This window comes from Lepidochelys kempii, chromosome 12 (genome assembly GCF_965140285.1).
Source record: "Lepidochelys kempii isolate rLepKem1 chromosome 12, rLepKem1.hap1, whole genome shotgun sequence".
Classification (NCBI taxonomy): Eukaryota; Metazoa; Chordata; order Testudines; family Cheloniidae; genus Lepidochelys; species Lepidochelys kempii.
In genome coordinates this window covers 5,200,482-5,223,507 of record NC_136391.1, presented here as the reverse complement: position 1 = coordinate 5,223,507, position 23,026 = coordinate 5,200,482, and the positions used below count along the sequence as shown (strand labels likewise).

Genomic DNA, 23,026 nt, shown 5'->3' with positions numbered 1-23,026 from the left:
AAAAGTAGTGAAACACAGATGCACTTCTGATCTTCCCCAGCAGATGTCACTGTGAGGGAAAGAACATATTTAAATGTTAATGAATCATAACTGAATGGTGCAGGTACTTTTCTTCTTGCAGGGGATGCCAAACTGCACAGCTCTGACAAGCATGCTGCTCCCACTGAGGAGTATCCTATTGACTGCTCTGCTCCAGTCCCACTGTCCTAGGTGCAAAGGGCTGAGAAGGGGATGCACCAGGGCCTAAAGGAGCATTCTGTTATCCTGTAGCCATGGAGCTCTGCAGATCCAACACACTGTAACATAGTGGGGATGGGCATTGTACTGGAATAAGATTGCTGAAGATCTTGCTGCCTCAACAGTGTTGGGATCTGAACTGTTTCCACCCCCTGAGATCCTCTCCACCATCACCACATTGCCCCTCCCCCAGCTCAGCCTTGCTCCCTTCCCCACTCTGTTTACATCTCCCTTCAAGCTTCTGTGCCCCTTTGCATCCCCCTCCACCAACAATGGAAGTCTGAGTCTGACAGTTGGGTCTACCTGGAACTCCACAGTCCATGTGGCTGCAGAACCATCTCCCCTCATCTTCCTTCCATTGCCTGACAGGCTTCCAATTCCCTTCCACCAACATCTGCCCTACCCCTTCTCTGCCTAAAATTCAGCTGACTATCTGTTCTTCCATCGCTCAGAGGGTCAGCATTGCCCCCTGTCCTCCCTCTGCAGCAGGTTTGAGTCAAGCTTTGCTTTCACATGGGAGGGTTCTTGCCAGCATGGAGGGGCAGAACAGGGCAATTTTTATATCTTCTTTCCTGCTAGCTTTCTGCTCCTGGCCCAAGTCCCTGACTAGATAAGCATCTTTCTCCTGTTTTCCTATATTCAAGCATCCCTGATGACATTTCATGATGACTCCTTCTTATTTACCAAGCGGTACAGCGATAAATGTTCATTGCTCTCTCTTGTTCTTATGGGGGGAGAATTGTGAAACTGGGTTGAGTGTGATCTGATCCTTCGTTTTTGCCTTAAGTTCACAGAACCCTTCTGTCAGGGCTGATTCCCCATTCTGGCACTTTGAGTGCAGAAGGTGGGGCCCGCAAGGTTTCTAAAAATTAATGCTGGCCACTCCAGGCTTGTATTAAACTTCTAAGGGTACAGCTCTTCTCTGACCTTGGATGGGTAGATGCTGCCACCACCCCAAGTGCAAAAACCCCCACTTTGAGAACTTAGGAAGGAGCACTTGGGAATTCCTTCCTGTCGGGTACCCTCAAGCCCCTTCACCAGGGAAGAGCTGAGAAAGGAAACAAAGGAAATCAGCTGGTGCCACCATCTAATTAAACAACATTATGCACAAACCTCTTAGGATGCACAAATCCAATCCGGTTCTTAAAAAGGTAAATTTTATTAAAAACAAAAAAAAAAGTCTTAAAAACTCAGACTATTGCTAGATTTTAAAAATAACCACTTATAAGGAGTAAGCATCAAAATAACTTTCTTGAGGTTCAGCTTAAAGGTTTAAGCAAAACAAAAGCACCCGGGGTTAGCACAGGGGAGTCCACAAGCCTTACAGAAATAAAAGAGATAAACCTAATTGCGTCTTCCTAGACATTTCCTGATCTACTTACATATCTGGGGTTTCAAATGAGTAGTTTCTAAGTATGACTTTATGATTTTTCATACCTGGCACAAGCTTCTTACAGCATTGCTGCTCTGTGTCTCCTCTTCAGAGAGGAAAAACCACAGACAGACAAAGGAGAGTCTTGTTTCAATTTTAAAAAGTTCTAGCCGTCCCATTGGCTCTTTTGGCCATGTACCCACTCACTTTCTTTTACCTGTGCATGCAGTCAGACTTTTTAACCCTTTACAGGTAAAGCAAGTAGAGAACAGCTACCAAAAGTGATTTTTGTAGCTAACTGGCTGGCTGGGTGTCCATAAAAGGACACCTCCCCCCCTTCATTTATCATACCTTCATTGAAAATATGCATTTGGATCTCTTTTGCTCTCTTCCTTGAAATCTGCTTTGGTTGGTAAGACAAGTGAGTGACACCTTCTTGTATTTACTGACCCCATCATTGCTTAGTTCCTCATTTCTGCTGCTCCAAAAGGTCGGAAACAGAAATGAATGTTACTGCTGCTAGGAGCTGAGCGTACCTGGATGATAACGCTAGAATGTTGGCCTGCACTAAAACCTTGGCTTGTTTGTTTTGATAGCTTGGAAATGCATCTGCCGGACTTTGTTCCTGAGGGCACAGTTATGACTGCATTACACATGAGTAGGAAGAAAAAGAAGTTCAGCATTTCTGAGTTTGAGAGAGGAGCAGATGAGCGACTTCCTCGAAAACTTGGTAAGGCAGATCAAGGAACTCCTTGCTTGACTCTGAACTCCAAGGTTTTCAGGGAGCTTCAAAAGAGATTTCTTGAACTCTACAACTGCAGTAGGTCAGCTCTGAGCAGCTTCTCTGTTCGGCAGTTCCGCACCAGGAAGCGGTGTGTGTGGCAAGTACAAAAGGGGCGCTCTGGAGGCGGGTCGAAGGCCATCTCTTCAGATTAAAAATAAACATGGTTGAGCTACTAAAACCACCCAAGTTGCAAGTAACTGGCTCCTCCCTGAGCAGCTCCTCCATTTGTGACTGTCAGGCTGGCTTGCCATGTTGGTATTCTTCCACTTTGAATTCTAAATTTTAGCTTAGCAAAGAGAAGGTTAAGAGGCAACTTGATTAGTCTATAACGGGGGTGGGCAAACTTTGTGGCCCTAGGGCCACATCAGGTACAGAAATTGTATGGAGGGCCGTGTAGGGAAGGCTGGGAGGAGGCTATGCCTCCCCAAACAGCGAGGCGTGGCCTGGCCCCTATCCAGCCCTCTCCACCCCGGTCCAACCCACCCTGCTCCCCATCCCTAACTGCTCCCCTGGGACTCCCACATCCAAACACCCCTGCTCTCTGCCCCCCTGACCATTCCCCCCGGGATGCCAGTCCCCTATCCAATCCCCCCTGCTCCCCACCCCCTGACTGCCCTATCCAACTCTCCCTGCCCCATGTACCTGTGGGGTGGCGAAAAGGGGGGCTCAGTCCTTTCCCTGTGCGTTTCCCCTGCTTGTTTGGCTGCTCTCCCTGGCAGTTGGGCAGGGCTCACTCCTTCTCTGGGCTTGACTGCTGAGGACAGGGGCCAAGCGTGCTGGGGATGGAGGGGGGTGCCCCAGCTTGCTCTGCCCCTGTCCCCAGCAGCAGTGCCCAGGCCCCTTGACTGCCCCCCCTGCAACCCTCCTGGATATATTGTGACTAATAACGTAAATGGGGTTAATACTACTGAATGAGGTAGCTTCTCTTGCATTACGCTGTCTTTTGTATCAACGGTCTATTGCTCTTTCAGAGAACTAGCCACTAATATGTAGCATTGCAATTCAGAATAGGAATCGTGAAGCTGTCATTTTATTTTCCTAAAACAAACTGAAAATTAGTGAAATACAGGAAAATGCACTGAATATTTTTCTGTTATTTCTGCCCAATTCATGGTGCCTTAAATATGAGGTAGTGGATGTAGCATACTAGCTTTGCTCTTGGGGGATCGTAGTGTAACCAGCCCTGAAAGGTGGAGAGGGATAAGATTGTTCCCTCACACTAGTAATATCTGTACAGGTTGTGCCATACTCAGCTAATATGTGCCTCAAACTTTTTCCAGCCCAGCCAGCGTTGGACAACTCTTCTCTGACACGGTGAGTTAAACCACAAAGGCTTTTGCTTTTGACTGGCATGACTACAACTGCTCTGATTCATCAGACCTTCTCTAGCTGGGAGGAGCAGGCAGGATGGGCCAGTACACGGTCTTTGGAAGAGCTCTCTTGAACTCCACAGCTGCAGTAAGTCAGCTCTGAGCAGTTTCTCTGTTGGGCAGTTCTGCACCAGGAAGCAGAACTACCTATATCCAGCACTTCCATGCCCACTTTTTTCCCTTTCACAGCAACATGCAATAGGATCCTGTAGGTTGAACAGTAATGATAAAGCAGTTCCACAGTTTGATACCAGGTGTTGGTGATAGTTGATTGCATACCCTCTGATATCCTGGGGTTGTGGATGCAAGATGGTCTTTTAAATCAGTTCTGATTTGACTCCTCCCTCTCCATTGCCCCACACGTTCAGGCTGGATCCAAATCCTGTTGCTCTTCCATTACATTTCCAAGATGTGGCCTCCTCTGTCCCTACAGCTAAGCCTCGCCTAGGACCCTCATCAGTCCCCCTCAAATCCGTGCACAATGTAGCTATGGTCATTTTTGTCCATTATTTGGCGCACATCAGATCTCTCAGTCAGCTCCCCCTTTTCCACTGCATGTAGTTCAAGCTGCTTTTTCTCACCTTTTGAGACTCTCCACAATGCTGCTGCACCAGTGCTCTGCCAGTGATGCTATCCATGACTGCCCACAACCTCTGTGTTTTCTTCCATGCTGCTCATGCCTATGCCCCCCCACCACCCCCGGTTTGAGCCGAGCCTGTCCTTCCTGCCTTCAGATCTCTCCTTAAGACACACTTCAGCTGTGATGCCTGATGGAAAGGTTGAGGGACAGTCGGCCTTTATATCTGGCCTTTATTTTTATTTATTTTAGAATTCATAATGTGTACCTCTCCTCCGCTTTGTATGTTGCTTGTCTTAGCCGCTGCCCTGAAAAGTTTACAACCTGTTTCCTTGTGTGTGTCGACAGCCCCCAGCATTGTGGACGCTAACAGAATGTCAATATTAAATGCTTTCCCAGATGTGTTCTGAAGCCTTTTTCTTCCTGTATCTTGCAGGAGGGAGCCTATACGTTTATTTACTTTTTAAGGCTTCCCTCCTAGGTTTAAGGCTTCATAAGTGTTAGTCTTTTTTCAGGTACATCAACCATACAGCTCTCTGTAGGCAGGAAGCTGTAAAACATGTCACAATCATTCTGATTCACCTGAAATATGTAGCTTAATGTTAGATAATCCATTGTATGTTAAACTCTGTTGCTAAAGCGGACTGGTGTCAGATTATTTAAATTGCCCAAATGTGTTTCCACTCTCCTTATGTAGTTAAGGGGAAGAGGTGAGTTGTGTGCTGGAGATCACAGTTAAAATGGTTCTTAATTCTTGTTCTGCACCAGCTGTGGAAGGCGCAAATAATTTAAAATATTAAACCTCAGGGAATTTCCTACAAACACCCCTCCGTCCCTTAAGGGCTCATGTTAACTTTGGTTTTAGAATGCATCCAGTACCTTTCTGGTGGAGCCCTTTTCTGAAGGTGCTTGCTAACTCTTTTGACGTTGAACAGTATGGCACATACTAGCTGGAGGCATAGAGAAAGATCTCAAACTGCTCAATCCCCTCTTGAGGGATCTCAAGAAGGAATTAGGAGGAGAGGAGTAGGGAACTCAGTTGCTCACCAAGCAAAGTCACAACCGTGACAGAAATGGAGTTGATACATAATGTTATGAATACTGCAGGAGCTGCCAGGTGAGACTCTAGGAATGTTGATGTGTAACCTAGTTATCTAGAGAGACTGTACAACTTACATTGCGATTATAAGACTTTCCTGTGTGACTGTGTTGATCTAATTGTATAAAGCTGTGAGAAGAGCAAGCAGGGAAGCAAAACATTGGCTTCCCAGATAAGAGTATCTAGATAGATGATTATAGGTGGGTTGCAGCTGTTAGCTTATAAGATCCTCTGTCTTGTCTCCTGTTTACAAATCTTGTTCTGCAGTGCTGAGAATTAGAGAGCAAATGACTAAAAAGTTAAAAAGCCTTTCGGGGGTGGGAGGGTCCACTTGCATGCAGCTGTCTAAGCTAACAAGCTGGTATGGACAGGCTGTATGGAGGAGTCTGAAGGAACTGAGCCCCACAGATCCAGGGAACTCAGCCTTAGGGAAGAACTAGATATCCATGCAATATGCTTTATTGTTTTCAAGATACTACATCTCTGAACTATTATTCTAAAATGATACTTTAGTACAAGAAGGTAGTTAGGTTACTCGATTCCATTGTCATTGCTCTGCAGGGTATGAGCCTACAAAATTATGTTGACCTAACTTGTGTTGGCATACAGCCACCGCAGTTATTATAGTGTGTGTGTGTGTGTGTGTGTGTGTGTACACTTGGTTTCTTGGGTCAGCAGTGTGTGTCCTCACTAGTAGCACTTGTATCAATTTATTGCCATTGTAAGGAGTTGTGGGATGGCTCCTGAAAGCCAGTTACAGTCGTCAAAAGTAATGCAGTGTCTACACTCATGCTGGGTTGATCTAATTACATTGACTGTGACTTTAAGCTGCTCAGGGAGGTGGTGTTACTAAATCAGCATAGAGAGGCACTTACGTTGCCTCTCTATGTGGGAGAACCACATTTAAGTGAAGACACTTGCACAGCAAGGTCAACGCAAGGCCACTTATGTTGACCTAACCCTGTAGAAAATCTCCTCAAGTTAACACAATGTTTAAACCCCCATTCTTTGGCTACTGGCAAAAGTGATCTGGGATGGGAGTGGGAAACAGTAGGTCTGGAGCAGTGTTATACTCTGTCTCTTTTCAGGTCTCTTCAGATCTCTCTTGCTACCCCAGTACCACCAGAGTCTGTTGAAAAAAGAGGCTTAATCCGCAGGCCAAAGAATCGCAAAACTGTCAATGTGGAGGCTTTCGAAGGAGGCGTGGAACAGAATTTGTTGCAGATAAAAGGCAGTGGGTGTTGACTGTTATTTCTCCTGTTTTGGGCGAAGAGGGGTGTTGTGTGGAGAAGCAGATTGCTAGGGTTTCAGGATTTCCAGGCCACTTCCATGTTTACAGTGACATGGAAGTGATCCTAAACAAAAAGTTGGGAGGGGCACAAACCTACTTCTAGCTACTCTGGTGACTCAGCCTGTCCTTGGTGCCTGAGCCACCTTCTCTGAATATCACCGGTCTGAGTCTACTTCCATCCTGCTAATTAGCAGCCGTCACTGCCTAAACAGGAGTCAGGAGCGGTTCTGAATCCATGCTTCCTGTTTGGCATCTCCTTAGTGACACTGGCCTTAGGAGACCTGGGACTGAGGGAGGAGGTAGTGAGAACTGAAGTATAGTGACTGACTGATTTCAGTCACATCTATTCATAACCACAGAGCTGCTCGTCCTTTGGCTCCCTACTTCTGTACTGAGCCTGCTGTCATCGTGTCTCCACGATGTTCCCTCGCTGCTGGGAAGTGTTGCTTGCCACCTATTGTTTCACCACCTTTCTGCTCACGATGAAACTATGCAGGTGAAATGCAGCTGCTGGCATCAAGGCTGGAACTGAGGTGTCTGGGAGCACAGGCCCTTGTAGTCCTCTACCCCAGCAGCTGGGATCTTCCAGAGTAATGGGGTAGGGTGGGAAGTGCTCAGGAAGACCCACATGGCAATTTGATGATCTGGTAGCCAATTTGAGGCAATAATTTTGCTGTGTTTCAAATTAAAAATCTCTGTTGTTAGTGTGCATTGGCGTGTTAAACCCTTTAGTCAATTTTCCTGCTGTTTTTTACTTTTAGAAATTTCAGGACTGTCAGGTCACCCTTGCCCTAGTTTTGTCAGAGGGCCTTTGAGGGCTCTCAGAGCTTTGGTACTGGAGCTGCTCACCTTTCAGGATGTTGAATCTTTAGCAAAGATGTTGTTTCTCCATAATGTGTACTAGGCATTGAAGTTCAATAGGTGTTGACAAAGCCAGAGTTTTAAATAGTCTTGAGTAAAAATCTTTCTCTCTTGGGACATCATTGTTTCATTAGTTCTCCACCTTCCATCAAAAAGAAACAGAAAGGGCATAAGGCTAATGCATTTTTATTTTTTATACCTTTATAGAAACGAAACATCTGTCACAGATATCGCTAGGCGGATATACATCATTTTTTTTAAAAAAAAAAGCCCAAGTAAAGAAAAGGACACTTTACAAGTAGGCTCATCACTAAACTCGCTCCCCCCAATCAGGCCGTCATCATTACACATGAGTCTGGTGCAGCACTCATGAGTTAATATGTGCATATGTTAGAATATTTTAATGTCAGTGTGAATTTTGTATGAGCTGTCTGGAAAGCCCAGGTTATTTCACTGCATCCTGTCCCTGTATCATCTGGGGCTCTGTTAAAGAGGTCCGAGCCGGATGTCATACCAGAAGATAGGTGTGCTCTAGACAGACTCAGCAGCACTGCGGCTTGTGAAAGCTTTGTGTGTTGGGGATACTAAGTTTAATCAACTCCCAGTTTTAAAACCATCCCTGCTCTGGGAGTGTAACATTTTTGCATTTTGCTCCAAGTGCTCTGGCTCTGTCAGACCAGTGGAGGAAGGAAATCCCATAATTTGGGGGCTCTCCACCTAGCAGGACCTGTCTCCGGTCCAGGAATGTTCAAATCTAGGGATTGTTGGGAAGGGCACCCCAGCTGCCTTCATAACCTATTTGATAAAATGCTCGTCACCGCAGGCTATGTCTACATTTGAAGCTAGGGGTGTGATCTCCAGCTTGAGCAGATGGTACTCGCATTAGGTGGTCTTGGGGCAGCATGCTAAAACCAGCGGCATGCCTGTGGTAGCACAGGCAGTGGCATAGATTAGCCACCCCATGCAGGTGCCCAGGGGGCCCAGCTGGGTTTGCACTTTGGGTGGCTAGCCCATGCTGCCGCAGCCCAAACTGTTGTGGCTATACTCGTAGTTTTAGATGAGCTAGCACAAGTATGTCTACTTGAACGGGAAATCACACCTCCAACTCCAAGGGCAGACATAGCCTTAGTGTGCTTTCATGGAACGAAAGAGGTGGCCAGAATCCAAAGTATTTCAGAGCTTTGTAAATAGCCTTTACTTTGAATGGCTTTGCATGGCACCCAGAAGCTAGCCCAGTCCTTGGCAAAGTGATGTTACATGCTCTTGGTGGCTAGCGCTACCAAATGGGTGGGCAGCACCACTGTTGCACAGCAGACAGTTAGCCAGGGCTCAGGACAGACTGAGGAATGCAGGCCTGGCAAAGACCCCAGAATGCAGAGACTGCCTGACTTTTATTGACAGCGGAACTGAGCGGGTTTCTATGCTTGTATCATTCTGTGGAAGATGCCTTGTTGAGCTACTACTGAATTATCTTGTCCTTCCAAACATCTCTCTCTTACTGGGCTTTTTAACTTCCTGGCCCTCCCTGGGGATTTCTGCTTTAATGGATGTCTTCCTGGTCAGAATTCCCAGTAACAGTCACTATTGCACTGAAGTCTCTGGCAATGCTACAACAGCTCTGCACATCCATTGTGTTGTCCCATAAGGGTGGAACCAACCATTCTCCTCTCTCTAGGTTAGAGGTTGTTATAGCTCTGATCTGATTTGTTCTACTTGCAGATTGGTTTGGAAGTCTCCTTTCTGTTCTCTAATTACTCTTGGCCCTAAGCAATCCAAGTGCATGAAAGACCTGTTCATGTGGGCCCGTGGCAGATGGGGAATTCCATGAGAACTTTACAGTACCTATTGGCAGAATGAAGTCTCCCAGTAAATCTTTGGGTGCCCTAGGGTTTGGAGAGCGATGTCTGCATTGTTCTGCTGCTCTTATCCAGAATGCTATGGGTTGGTGTATAAAGCACAGGTCCTTTTGGCTGGCGTTAAATTGCTATAAAGGCTTATGGATTGACATCAAGGGCAGGACAAGAGTTTTGAGTTAATGACTCTGTATACATGTCCTGCTAATGTATTTGCTTTCCTAGGACCCTGAATGATTCCACAGATTAAACTTATTTTAAAAATTTCTAACCAGCACAAAATTATCTGGCGGAGTCACAAGCAACTTCCATGATTGGAATGACCATGGGAACGAGTGATACCGAAATCATCCTCAGCAACACGGAGCTCTTTGCTCAACCGCAGCTCGGTGAGCAAAGCCAAGTGAGGTTTTCTGAACAAAAGTTCTTGAAAGGAAAAATTCCAGTGCAAGGGAGAAAGGCTTCTAATGCGGCTACTGAGGAGGGCATGCTGTCTGATGTGGATGCCGAGGATGGAATGACAGAGAGACTTCAGAAGAAGGACTTGGCCCGGGATCCTGAACACACTGACCAGATGGCCACTGAGTCTCAGGGACGGGCGGTGAGCCTGAACTCAGAGCAGCGAGAACATACCCGAGGGAGCAGTTATGCAGAGCAACTTCCTGGAGCAGATAGGCTGGTGGTTGAGTACCGTAGGAGCCAAAGAGAGTTGAGCTGGGACCTGCTCTGTAAGTTGCTTCCCCTATAATCAGAGAATGGCTGTTGTAAACTAGCTTGCTGGATACATTAATCACACCTGAGTCTGGCACTTTGCCAGGCCCACCCTGTGTCCTCAAGCCCTCCAGGGGAAGAGAGTCCCCTGTCCTCCCCATTATGTCTACACAACAACTAGATGCCTGGGGCCAGCTTGTTCCAGCCAACTTGGGCTTGCGGGGCTTGGGCTGCGGGGCTGTTTCATTGCTGTGTTTTGGCTTGGGCCACAGCCTGGGCTCTCAGACCCTGCAAGATGGGACAGTCACACAGCAATGAAACAGCCCCGCAGCCCAAACCCTGCAAGCCTGAGTCAGCTGGTCCAGGCCAGCTGCAGGTTTTTCTTGGCTATGTAGGCATACCCTTAGTTGTCACCATCTCCCCTTCCCTGCCTAGCCCAAGTTCTCCCACAGTTGGGAGACCACTGCTGGCACGGGCTTTGCTCCCAGTTTCTTGTGCAGGCACTGCCCGGGGATCCCTGCCCCCACTGAGCAGAAGCTTCTTTAGGACCAACCCTGGTTGGTGGGTTTTATTTCTGCTATGGGGTCCTCCCCCATCCCAGTGCGAGGAAGACCTCCTCCCTTGTCATTTGGCGAGAAAGCAATGCCCTGCTTGACCCCATCTTTATTCCTGGCCAGTCTCCAGAAGACTGCAGGAGTGGGTTCTCCCTGGCAAGTGGGTCTCCCCACCAAAATACAGCAAAGGAGAATTATGGAGGCAGGCTGGAGCTGGAGGGGTGGATAGGGATACAGTCTGGGCCTGAGACAGGAGAACAAACAAGATTGGATGTTTTTCTAAAAGATCTGCTTTAGGAATTATTTTGGGGGACATTCTATGGCCTCTGCCATCTGAGTAGATGATCACAATGATCCCTTCTGGCCTTGGAATTGATGAATGTTTGAAAAAAGTCTTCTCCCCTCTCCTCACCTGGAAGTTAGGGGTCTTCCCCGTCCAGGATTTTATCTACTACTTTTGTTTCTAGTCCACGGTAGGAAAACCCTGTTCTAGACCAGCTCTGTACTGAGGCTCTAGTTTGAAATTAGTCTGAGCCCAAACCATTGTTCAAGGGCTCGCTTAGATTTAGGACAGTCGTTGTGCTGGTCTGATCTCTTCCATTTTCATCCCAGTTACATATTCTATGAATTGTTTCTTTAAACCTGTCCCTGACTCTGGGATATTTACAGGTGGGCACAGTCTCATTCTGGACGTAGAGAGCTGCCAGCTTAATGCCTGGGTTTTATGGGAGGCTGAGAGTAGGAACTCCATTATGGGCAGGAACTAACACTGATGGCTGACATGAGTCTGAGTGCACCTGTTGCCTTTACAGAAATTGAGGCAGGATCGCTGCACCAGGGTCACCATCTGAAATGGTAAATAGCTTTGCACAGCTCTTCCTGCAAAACACACAGGATTCTGATTAAAATACAGAGCCCTGTGACTATCCTGGCATTTCTTTTACACTCAGTTCCTATCTTATGACTTTTGTCAGGAGGGCCAGATCAGTATTTAAGCATGGCCAGTACACTAGGTACTGTACAGAATAGCTGTGGAGAGAGAAGTTCCCTGCCCTGTAAAGCTTCCAATTTTCCTAGAGTACAGCATCCTGAAGAACAGGCCAATAATGCTCTAACTTGGGAGGGCTCTCACTCGTGAGCTTGGTGGAAGAAATTAGTTTAAGGGACAGATATGACTGAAGAGAGGGAGGGAACTTTGGGCCAAACAGGCAGCATGGAGGAAGGTGTGAGGATTGCGTTGAGCAAAGGGAATGAGAGGAAGAAAAGAAAGGGAGCATGTCCTAAGGGCACTGGTGTTTGTGTTCCATTAATATCAAAGACTGATGAGGCAGCCTAGTTCTGGTGCTACAGTATAGCTAATGCTTTTAATGCACCATGTGGCTCTCTCCAGCAGGGGCTGAGAAAAGCCAGCTGAGAAGGTCTCTTTCAAACCTACTTCCTGATGCACAGTGCGAACTCTCTGAGCTGTCTTGAGTAAAGCGAGGGCAAGTCATGCAAACTCCTTCCTTGGTGTCTGGATATGTTTCATACTTGCAACAAGTGCCACAATAAATGTCATAAAGATACATTGGGGACTTAGCTTCTGTGTTAACCTAACTCTCTGAATGTCTAGCTTCTGACAGACCAAGCTCCTCACTGCCAGCTGCCTCCGGGAGTCTGAGCAGACGTTCGGACACCCTGTCTGCTCTACAGCCTGTGAAATCCAGCAGACCATCAGTGAGAGAAACTGTCGCCCATATAATTGAGAAGCTGGATGATGCAGATGAGAGCAAAGAGATGGCTGATGTGGAGCAGGAAATGGAGGATGACAGAGCTGAGCAGGCAGGGGCTGCCAGTGAGGGTAAGAAGCGCTTTCAGGGCAGTGATAGAAGGCAACTGAGTACACTGCTCTGGTGTAAACCAATGAGCAGCAGGAGTCTTGGTGTGCAAAACATGACTTTGTCCCCCAGCAGGTTCTGGAGATAATCTCTTCCAAGTAACCTCAAAGGCATGGCTGGTCAGGCACTCTAAATGGAGTGTCAGGCTGGCTGCCATGCTCATTTGCCTGTTCTTGTTTCACACACAGTGACTGACAGTGGAATTTGTTTTCTATTCACATGCTCTTGGCAGGTCTGTACAACTATGTATATGAACAGACAGCTCCCAGAGAGAGGTGGATAACTTCCTTTCTGGGCAAGCCATGTTTCAGCTAAGCCCATTTCCTGTGTTTGAGTGTCCCAGATAACTAAGTTTGCTTCACCTGATTAGAGAGGCCAAGCTGGCCAGGATTTTGTGTTGGGCATTCCCTTTACAAAAGTTCAGCAGAAGAGCAGTTATTCCATGGTTCTGAGGCTGTTTCTGCCCTGGAATGGGGGCATCCTGTGGGGTCTCTTCTCTTGTTTTCATCTTGCTCCATTTTTACCCAGGGTGCCTCTGGCAAGCACATAGCTGGAAACCGAAGCTGGTACAGAATGTGGCAGCTGAATGTTAAGCAGTGTGTCCTGTGGGAAGCACATAACCACAACACTCTCCGGGTTTTGCATTGGCTGTGTGTTGGACTTCTGGGTGGAACTTAAGGTGTTGGCTTTGACCTAAATGAAAAAACAGATTCCAGGCCAAAGACCTGCTCTGTCGCTGGGCTACACTGCCGTACCTGAGATCAGCACAGGCAGTTGACAAACAAGGGGCAACAGGCAGGCTGTTCTCTAGAATGTACCCTTCTATCCTGTTGGTCTAGAATAGAGGTTTCCAAGAGATATGCGCTATCTTTGTGCCCAGGCTTTTGGGGAAGGAGCAGTGTGCGCCAAAGGGCTGTGATTGATAATTGGGGTGGAGGGCTGTTTTTATTTCTTGGCTTTGGGAAGATGGCTGGGTTTACCGCTGTTAGTCCTGGTGTGATGCACAAATGTGCCAAGAGTCCAGGAAAGCTGCTTGTTATGTATTGTGTACATCTAACTACACCCCTCTCCCACCACCGCAGTTCAGACGGGTCTATCTGTCTTGTTTATATAGAGGGTCTGTTTTGAGCAGAGGTCTCTTCTTTGCCCACAAGGTTAGCTCTTTATTTAGCTTTAGGCAGAGATCTGTTCTGTGTACGTGTAGGGAGCACAACAGGGATGGCATTCTGGGTAGCCAGCTCATTAGTTCAATATCACTGAATTTGCTGCCTACCAAGGTGTTGCAGACGGTGTTCCACACAGTGGCTCCTTTAAACTTACATTCTCTTCCTTTATGTAGCAGTAGGTCATGTTGGTCCTAGGATAATAGAGAGAGAACGTGGGTGAGCTGGCATCTTTTATTGGACCAACTTCTGTTGGTGAGAGAGAGAAGCTTTCAAGCTTACACAGAGCTCCTCTTCAGGTCTGGGAAACAGGCTCAGTGTCCCAGCTAATTACAAAGTGGAAGAGATTGTGTAGCATAAGTAGTTAACACACACTTCAAGGTGAAGTGGCCCAATAACACCCCTCCAGTCATAGGGAGGAGAGGAAGGATGGGGGAAGTAAGCTGGGGCAGTTGCTACTGGGTTGTAGATTGTTGTAATAAGCCATAAATCCAGTGTCTCTGTTCAGTCCATGATTTTTAGTGTCTAGCAAAGTTATGAATTTAAGCTTCCAGGCTTGTCATTTGAAGGTGTTGTGCAGCTTTCCTTTGAGAATGAGGACTCAGAGGTCACCTATAGAGTAATCATTTGGTGAGAAGTGTTTGCCACCAGACAAAACACTTCAAGGTATTGGGTTTGGGCCTCACTACTTCATCTTGTGCCACAGTATTGTATTGTATTGTTTGTATTTCAGTAGCGCCTAGAGGCCCAAGCTGAGAGTGGGCCCTTTTGTGCTTTTTGCCGTACATACAGATACACAGTAAGAGAGTTCCTGCCTCAGAGAGCTTGCAGTGTAGATGAACAAAGGAAAGGTCTCTCTTTTATTGACAGGAAACCAAACAGAGATGGAATGACTTGCTTAGTGTCACCCAGGGAGTTTGTGCCAGAGCTAGGAACAGAACCCCAATCTCCTGAGTCCCAGCTTGGTGCCTTAACCACAGACCCTCCTTTCCCTCAAGTGTTTGTTAATTATTATGTGGGGGAAAATGCAGGGTAATATGGAACTTGATTACAAGAGTGGTGTGATTTAAAATCTTGAGTGCAGAGTTGCACTGAACTCAGAACGCGATGGAATTTAAGCAAAAAACCTTGGAAAGTCCTTCCTTTCCTAGGCATTCCAATGGCTCGACATTGTGTTTGTCCTCTGTCTAATTTTGGAGTTCCTGCTGGGAAATGTAATTAAAGGAAACTTTCTCCATTGACAAATTTCTAAATGCTATTGACAATTATTTTTAGCTATACTGTGTGTTCTTCCCTAAGTAGTTACTTTGCTTCAGAAAGCTGAGTGCAGCAACTTCTTTCTAAAGCCCGCTCAGATGTGTGTCCTGTTTTGATTATGGCTTTTTCCCCTGGAGAAAATGCCCTGTATGTAACGCTACTTGCTGTTCATCTAAGGAAAAACGCTTGTTACTTACGTGTGTCTGATCCATAGAAGCTACGTTGTCAGTGAGAGGTTAGATATGAGAGGGCCTGACTTCCATTCTAAGTGGGATCTCTTGCAGTTTGCTTTCTGGGCCAGCCTGCTGTTATAAATTACTTGTTTTGACTGGACTATAGCTGGTCATGTAAAGGTTATTGACTTGGTGTTCTGATGTGGTGAATGTTCTTTTTGTTGCTGCTCATTACTGGAGTACTGTCATGGATGGATATAAACTGTTCAGGAAGGACAAAGGCAGGGCAGAAACGGTGGGGGAGTTGCATTGTATGGAAGAGAGCAGTATGACTGCTCAGAGCTCCGGTATGAAACTGCAGAAAAACCTGAGAATCTCTGGATTAAGTTTAGAAGTGTGAGCAACAAGGGTGATGTCATGGTGGGAGTCTGCTATAGACCACCAGACCAGGGGGATGAGGTAGTCTAGGCTTTCTTCAGGCAACTAACAGAAGTTACTAGATTGCAGGCCCTGGTTCTCATGGGGGACTTCAATCACCCCTATATCTGCTGGGAGAGCAATACAGCGGCGCACAGATAATCCAGGAAGGTTTTGGGAAGTATAGGGGACAAATTCCTGGTGTAAGTGCTGGAGGAACCAACTGGGGCAGAGCTCTTCTTGACCTGCTGCTCGCAAACAGGGAAGAATTAGTAGGGGAAGCAAAAATGGATGGGAACCTGGGAGGCAGTGACCATGAGATGGTCGAGTTCAGGATCCTGACACAAGGAAGAAAGGAGAGCAGCAGAATACGGACCGTGGACTTGAGAAAAGCAGACGTTGACTCCCTCAGGGAGCTGATTGGCAGGATCCCCTGGGAGAATAACATGAGGGGGGAAAGGAGTCCAGGAGAGCTGGCTGTATTTTAAAGAATCCTTATTGAGGTTGCAAGTACAAACCATCCTGATGTGTAGAAAGATTAGTAAATATATCAGGCAACCAACTTGGCTTAACAGTGAAATCTTTGCTGATCTTGAACACAAAAAAGAAGCTTACAAGAAGTGGAATATTGGACAAATGACCAGGGAGGAGTATAAAAAAATTGCTCAGACATGGAGGAGTGAAATCAGGAAGGTCAAATCACACTTGGAGTTGCAACTAGCAAGGGATGTTAAGAGTAACAAGAAGGGTTTCTTCAGGTATGTTAGCAACAAGAAGGTGGTCAGGGAAACTGTTGGGCCCCTTACTGAATGGGAGAGGCAACCTAGTGACAGAGGATGTGGAAAAAGCTAATGTACTCAATGCTTTTTTTGCCTCTGTGTTCATGAACAAGGTCAGCTCCCAGACTACTGCACTGGGCAGCACAGCATGGGGAGGAGGTGACCAGCCCTCTGTGGAGAAAGAAATGGTTCGGGACTATTTAGAAAAGCTGAACAAGCACAAGTCCATGGGTCCAGATGCACTGCATCCGAGAGTGCTAAAGGAATTGGCGGATGTGATTGCAGCACCATTAGCCATTATCTTTGAAAACTCATGGCGATCGGGGGAGGTCCCGGATGACTGAAAAAAGGCTCATGTAGTGCCCATTCTTTAAAAAAGGGAAGGAGGAGGATCCAGGGAACTACAGGCCAGTCAGCTCACCTCAGTCCCTGGAAAAATCATGGAGCAGGTCCTCAAGGAATCAATTCTGAAGCGCTTAGAGGAGGGGAAAGTGATCAGGAACAGACAGCATGGATTCACCAAGGGCAAGTCATGTCTGACTAATCTAATTGCCTTCTATGATGAGATAACTGGCTCTGTGGATGAGGGGAAAGCAGTGGATGTGTTATTCCTTGACTTTAGCAAAGCTTTTGACACTGTCTCCCGTAGGATTCTTGTCAGCAAGTTAAAGAAGTATGGGCTGGAGGAATGGACTATAAGATGGATAGAAAGCTGGCTTGATCATTGGGCTCAACGGGTAGTAATCAATGGCTCCAGGTCTAGTTGGCAGCCGGTATCGAGCAGAGTGCCCCAAGGGTTGGTTCTGGGGCCGGTTTTGTTCAATATCTTCATTAATGATCTGGAGGATGGCGTGGACTGCACCCTCAGCAAGTTTGCAGATGACACTAAACTGGGAGGAGAAGTAGATACGCTGGAGGGTAGGGACAGGATACAGGATTGGGCCATAGGAAATCTGTTGAGGTTCAACAAGGACAAGTACAGAGTCCTGCACTTAGGACAGAAGAATCCCATGCACAGCTACAGACTAGGGACCGAACGGCTAGGCAGCAGTTCTGCAGAAAAGGACCTAGGGTTTACAGTGGATGAGAAGCTGGATACGAGTTGACAGTGTGCCCTTGTTGCCAAGAAGGGTAACAGCATTTTGGGCTATATAAGTAGGGGCATTGCCAGCAGACTGAAGAATGTGATCATTCCCCTCTATTTGGCATTGGTGAGGCCTCATCTGGAGTATTGTGTCCAGTTTTGGGCTCCATACTACAAGAAGGATGTGGAAAAATTGGAAAGAGTCTAGTGGATGGGCAACAAAAATGATTAGGGGGCTGGAGCACATGACTTATGAGGAGAGGTTGAGGAAACTGGGTTTGTTTAGTCTGCAGAAGAGAAGAACGGTGGTGGGGGAAGTTTGTGAGCTGCTTTCAGCTATCTGAAAGGGGGTTCCAAAGAGGGTGGATCTAGACTGTTCTCAGTGGTAGCAGATGATAGAACAAGGAGTAATGGTCTCAAGTTGTAGTGGGGGAGGTTTAGGTTGGATATTAGGAAAAAGCTTTTTCACTAGGAGGGTGGTGAAACACTGGAATGCGTTACCTAGGGATGTGGTGGAATCTCCTTCCTTAGATGTTTTTAAGGTCAGGCTTGACAAAGCCCTGGCTGGGATGATTTAGCTGGGGATTGGCCCTGCTTTGAGCAGGGGGTTGGACTAGATGACCTCCTGAGGTCCCTTCCAACCCTGATATTCTATGATTAGAAACTGAAATCTCCATAAGTAGCTGGTAAGGAGGAAATATCTCAGCGTCACTTAGGTTTAAAGAAATACTTGGAGCTCTCAGGCTTGGAGAGAGCTGCTCCTCTCAGCTCAGGTTCACAATAAGGACTGATCGCTTTTTGCCATGCACAAACTGGCATATATTTAACAATTCGCTTTAATTCCCATTGGCATTCCAGATCCCCTTCTTAAAATTACACTTGAGACCAGCATTATGGGCACCAGAAGTAAGAGACGTAAACCTGCTTCTCTCATGCTTTAGGATGCTTTAACATCTGAACTGGAATGAACATGGGAACAGCCTTTCCCTAGTTGCATAAAGCTCTTCTGATGTGAGGTATTGAAGCAGGCTGGAAACTGATCTAGAAATCAACACTGAGATTCCTCTCTGCCCTCTCGCTGCAGCTGTCCTGCTGGTGTCAGAATGTCCCTAGTAAGTGAGGTGGGCATTGATAGGCAGCTCAAATGTCAATCTGAACTAAAACCTCTAGTTTTATTTCTACTTCTCCATATTGGCAAGGGCTGTTCTGTATGTCCTTCAGAAAGCTAGGCAGAGTAAAATGTATGCCCTCTTCCTTCAGAATTCAGTGGAGAGGAAGCCGAGTGAACTATTATGACTAAATTTTCAGAGTGTCATGAAGTAGTTATGGCAGTGAACTAGTTCTACTTCCAACCCTCTAACCTTGGCCAAGTAACTTAAACTCCGTGCCTCGGTTTACCTTGCAACTAAATTATTAAAAACCAGCACTATATGCTTACACAGCGCGTTCCATACTAAAGACAGACATTTTGCCAGTGACTATTTGTCTAAGCCTCAGCCCCCATTTGAGACGATGTGTGTGAGGACAAGCCTTGGCTGAAAGGCCTGTTAGAGTAAAGCTTGTTTATTATTCCTTATCTAGTTGTCGAGAGCCCCAGAAGTGCAAGAACCCGCAGCTTGAGCAGGCATTCTACCGCCATGTCTGCTGAGTATCCTGAGAAATATGGAAGGAAATTGATGAAGGAAGCTGTAGGACGAGAAGCTGAGCTGGCTGGTGGAGCTGTAACAGGAGAGGTGGGTGACTCCGAGGAAGAGGAGATGACTGAGGAGGAAGCTGAAACTGAGGATCCTGAGAGTGAGGGTAAGAACGCACTCATGTTGGTGGTAGAAGTTAGTTGGAGGGGCTGCCCCAAGGCCTGTCAATAGATTGTGGAAGGGTTTTGGTAACAATATTACCACCTATGTTGTCCACTAGATTCCACAGTAGAGTAATGACAAGTTTCAGAGTAGCAGCCGTGTTAGTCTGTATTCGCAAAAAGAAAAGGAGTACTAGTGGCACTTTAGAGACTAACAAATTTATTTGAGCATAAGCTTTCGTGAGCTACAGCTCACTTCATTGGATGCATTCAGCTAGACCGCACTGCTGAAGAATGTTGTTACTGTGATTTCTCTTGAATGAAAAGGGAATATTTCAATGCTGTTGCTATCTCCAATAGTCTAAACCTAAGGACTTGTTAAAGGCTTGGTCCTGACCATTGGCCTGTCTCCCCCTAGTAACATCGCTTACTCTTTCGCATAGAGTTATTTGGTGTCAGATCAACTAGTGCTTTGAGTTGCCAAGTCCCTAGGTTCTCATCTAAGGCCTAAAAAATCTCAATGCTAGTCTTAGCTGTAGGTTGCTCAGGGCATATACTTTTGGTCCAGCTCCATCCAGTTACATGTGCTAGTCAAAAATGAAATGCTTCTAACATCCAACACCCAGTGTGAGCCAGGGAGCAGGAGTTTGGGGCAGTAGCCAACTTGCACAAAGCTATGAAAATTCTCCTGCCTACAGAGACTGAAACTCACATATAGGTAGACTGGTGCTGTAATGTCAGGGCAGGCTCCACAGAGATCAAAGTGGTTGGGGTTATTGAAAGGACTGAGCCAGTCCAAGAGCATATGGGCAGAGATGGTGACCTGACATTATCACTCTTAAGTCTGCATTACACACAGCAAGAGGGGCATCTGCCTCAGGACTCTCCTCTTCAGAGACCACTGAAGGTTACTCAATCTCTCAGGAGCACTCCTGTCTGCTTTCTTGTTGAAGAGTGCTGGGTTCTCCACCAAACAAGTCTCTGCCTGAGACAAGTTTTAGTGTCCTGCTTGACTGGTACAAAAATCTCCCAGAATGGCATGCACCATGGAGTGGGGGATTTGTGGGAAGGCATTCTAAAAAAATAACTCCCTGATCTCTGCTCTCGTCACTAGCAGCTGAAGCAGTGTAGGGTGGTCAGAATGCCCACGCTAGCGTATGTTGTGCAGAGGGGCCAACTGGGTTGACACTAGTGTCGAAAGAAATGTTGTGGATGTACTTAACCATGCTACCAAGTGCACTGGGCCTTTAGGTGGCTCTGTCTATAGAGTTGATTGGGCCTGCTCTCTATAATGCTGTTCACGGGGGGGAGGACAGTAGTGTAACATTGGATAAAGGCAGGGAGAGAAGTCGGACAAAGAGATCAAAGCCAAGCATCGCCCTCTGAATCACCTGAAGAGACCCTGAAGAGCCTAGCATAGTGCTGCAGTTCGCCACCCCAGGCACTGCACCCCACCCCCCCAAACGCACAGGATTGCGTGCTCAGAAAGGGCTAACGTGAGGGACCATGTCAGTCAGTGGCATTGCCCCATTCTCAGAGGGACTCTGAGCATTGCATTCAGTGTGTGGAGCGCTCAGTAGCTTCTCCCTTGCAGCAGATGACTACTGCTCAAGGCCGGTGGCGGTAGCACCCGTTTTCTGCAACAGGCCGTGTTGTTCTCGCTGTTTGTAACCATCACTAGGTTAAACTAATGCCACGTTGATCACACAACTTCCGGCTTTCCCCAGACTGCAGAGGAAACTAGGAAGCAAGGAGTCCCACCCACTCCCCCATTCCCTCCTCAGACAAGAAGTCATGGAGTCATTGCCTCATTTCTCCACCTAACTTGCTTTTTCCTTCCTGCTCCCACTTGTGGGGGAGAAGCAGATGGAAGGTTCAAAAATGAAGCTGAAGAGGGTAGATGAGGGCGTATGCCCCAGATGAAGCTCACCTGGTGGCTGCTACCCCTTCTGATAGAGGCAGGCTCGCAGCCCTCCAGAATCCTGGTTTGGTGTCTCACTCCCACTTCTGTCACCCTTCTATGACCTGGGCTTCAGCTGGCTGGCTCTTTCTGTGGAAGTGGGCGATGCTGCTAGACTCTGCCCCTTCCAGTGTAAGGGAAGGAACTTATTCCTAGGCTTGTCCCTGGTGCAGGGAGAATGGCAGGGTTTAACTCGGAGGAACTGGAATAATTCAGGGCTGTTGGGAGCCTCCTTGGGAACTGAATGTAGCAGAACCAGCTCCATATCCTGTGGAATCTCCTCTCGCCATGGCCATGGAATACAAGACTAGGTGTGCAGAGTTGGCCAGGCACACAGGGAGAGAGAAAGCCAGAGGAGACTGATTAATATCTCTCAAAAAGGAAAGAAGCCTTATCTCCCTAAAAGCAGCTGCAATCCATAAGACTCAGGATGGAACCACGGCTTTAGTTGCTGAGGATTGTTGTCATCCATACTTAAAGGAAAAGAGGCTACAAGACGCTTATAATGTGATCTGTACTGTGGAAAATTTGACATCCCCACCCCCTTATGGGAGCATTTGCAGCAGGAACGCCAAATCACTAAAATCCAGGGCTTAAGTGTCTCATGCTCTCTCTCCTCAGAGCTGTCCATGAAGACACCTGCATTCGTCCGTGCTAAAGCGTATAGACCATCTCCCTTACTGTCGACCCCATGGACCCTGAAAACTGCTGCTTCCAAGTAAGTGTGAACCCACACTCCACAGTAGTCAGGCAGAGCTGGAAGCTGGTGTAGCTGCCAAGACCAGACTCCAGGGGATTATTCCCTTGCCAATCACCCTTGGAGCTCTGTGAACTGTTAGGTGTTGCTTCAGTGGTGCCAGGGAGCAAGGGACCCTGAACTCTGACTTTGGCAAGTGAATAAAGGCAGCTATTGAGCGACTGTTAATAAAATATTCTCTCAGGGCAGGTCTCAGGCCGCAAGCCCTTTCAGTGAGCACTCATTGAACTCTCTCCTGAAGGCTCTTCATAGTGTGGAGGCAAATCAGGGGTACTGGATTGCATCTGCTAATGCAGTGCTACAGTAATACATAGTCATAGAATCACAGAAGGTTAGGGTTGGAAGGGACCTCAGGAGGTCATCTAGTCCAGCCCCCTGCTTGAAGCAGGACTAATCCCCAATTTTTGCCTCAGATCCCTAAATGGCCCCCTCAAGGATTGAGCTCACAACCCTGGGTTTAGCAGGCCAATGCTCAAACCACTGAGCTATCCCCCCCCATAGTAAATAGCAATAGCCCAAAATTGGAACCCTGAGATCCTGGCAAGGCAAGATGCAAGTCCCTTTATCGTGTTAAATGAACTGTGGTGTTTTGGATTTTGAAAGCCACTGTCCACTATTGCCCAGTGACTAGTGCACTTCCCAGTACAGAGTGTGGGCTGTACCTGACTGGAGGCACAAAAGGCACCTCTGCCCTGGATCACTCTAAACCAGTCAGGTTAATGGCTGATACCACCTGGCCAGCCATGTGCTTCATCAGAGCCGGCAATAAGAGGTTCTTCTGCCCCTGGAATTCAGTCTCTCCAGCCCCAGGACTATCTGGGCTTTGTCCGGCTTCTCCAGTGGTATGGCAGAGGGTGATATTGTAAGCACTCATGGTGGACGCTGCTCTGAACGGAGATGGCAAAGGATGCATCACAGCTTGGGCTGACCGTGCTCATTCTGCGTTACAGGATATGGTGAAGGATTGGTCAGTAGAAAAGCACAGTAATGTGTGACACAATGCAGAACCTCAGCCAGCGAAACCAGCAGGTGCCTGTTTCACATCCAGAGAGAGC

The 23,026-nt window shown here is 47.1% G+C and overlaps 1 protein-coding gene across 3 annotated transcripts in view; it reads left to right on the top strand.

The window, feature by feature from the left end:
- The window catches only part of CENPT (centromere protein T), a 43,195-nt gene that overhangs the window by 12,917 nt on the left and 7,252 nt on the right, over positions 1-23,026 (top strand). For all 3 annotated transcript variants that reach the window (XM_073307232.2, XM_073307230.2, XM_078848071.1), the window contains 7 exons: positions 2,206-2,339; positions 3,674-3,707; positions 6,528-6,673; positions 9,720-10,172; positions 12,322-12,549; positions 19,041-19,259; positions 21,836-21,932. In XM_073307232.2, coding sequence (XP_073163333.2) covers positions 2,206-2,339; positions 3,674-3,707; positions 6,528-6,673; positions 9,720-10,172; positions 12,322-12,549; positions 19,041-19,259; positions 21,836-21,932 — 1,311 coding nt within the window. The remainder of the gene's footprint in view (positions 1-2,205; positions 2,340-3,673; positions 3,708-6,527; positions 6,674-9,719; positions 10,173-12,321; positions 12,550-19,040; positions 19,260-21,835; positions 21,933-23,026) is intronic.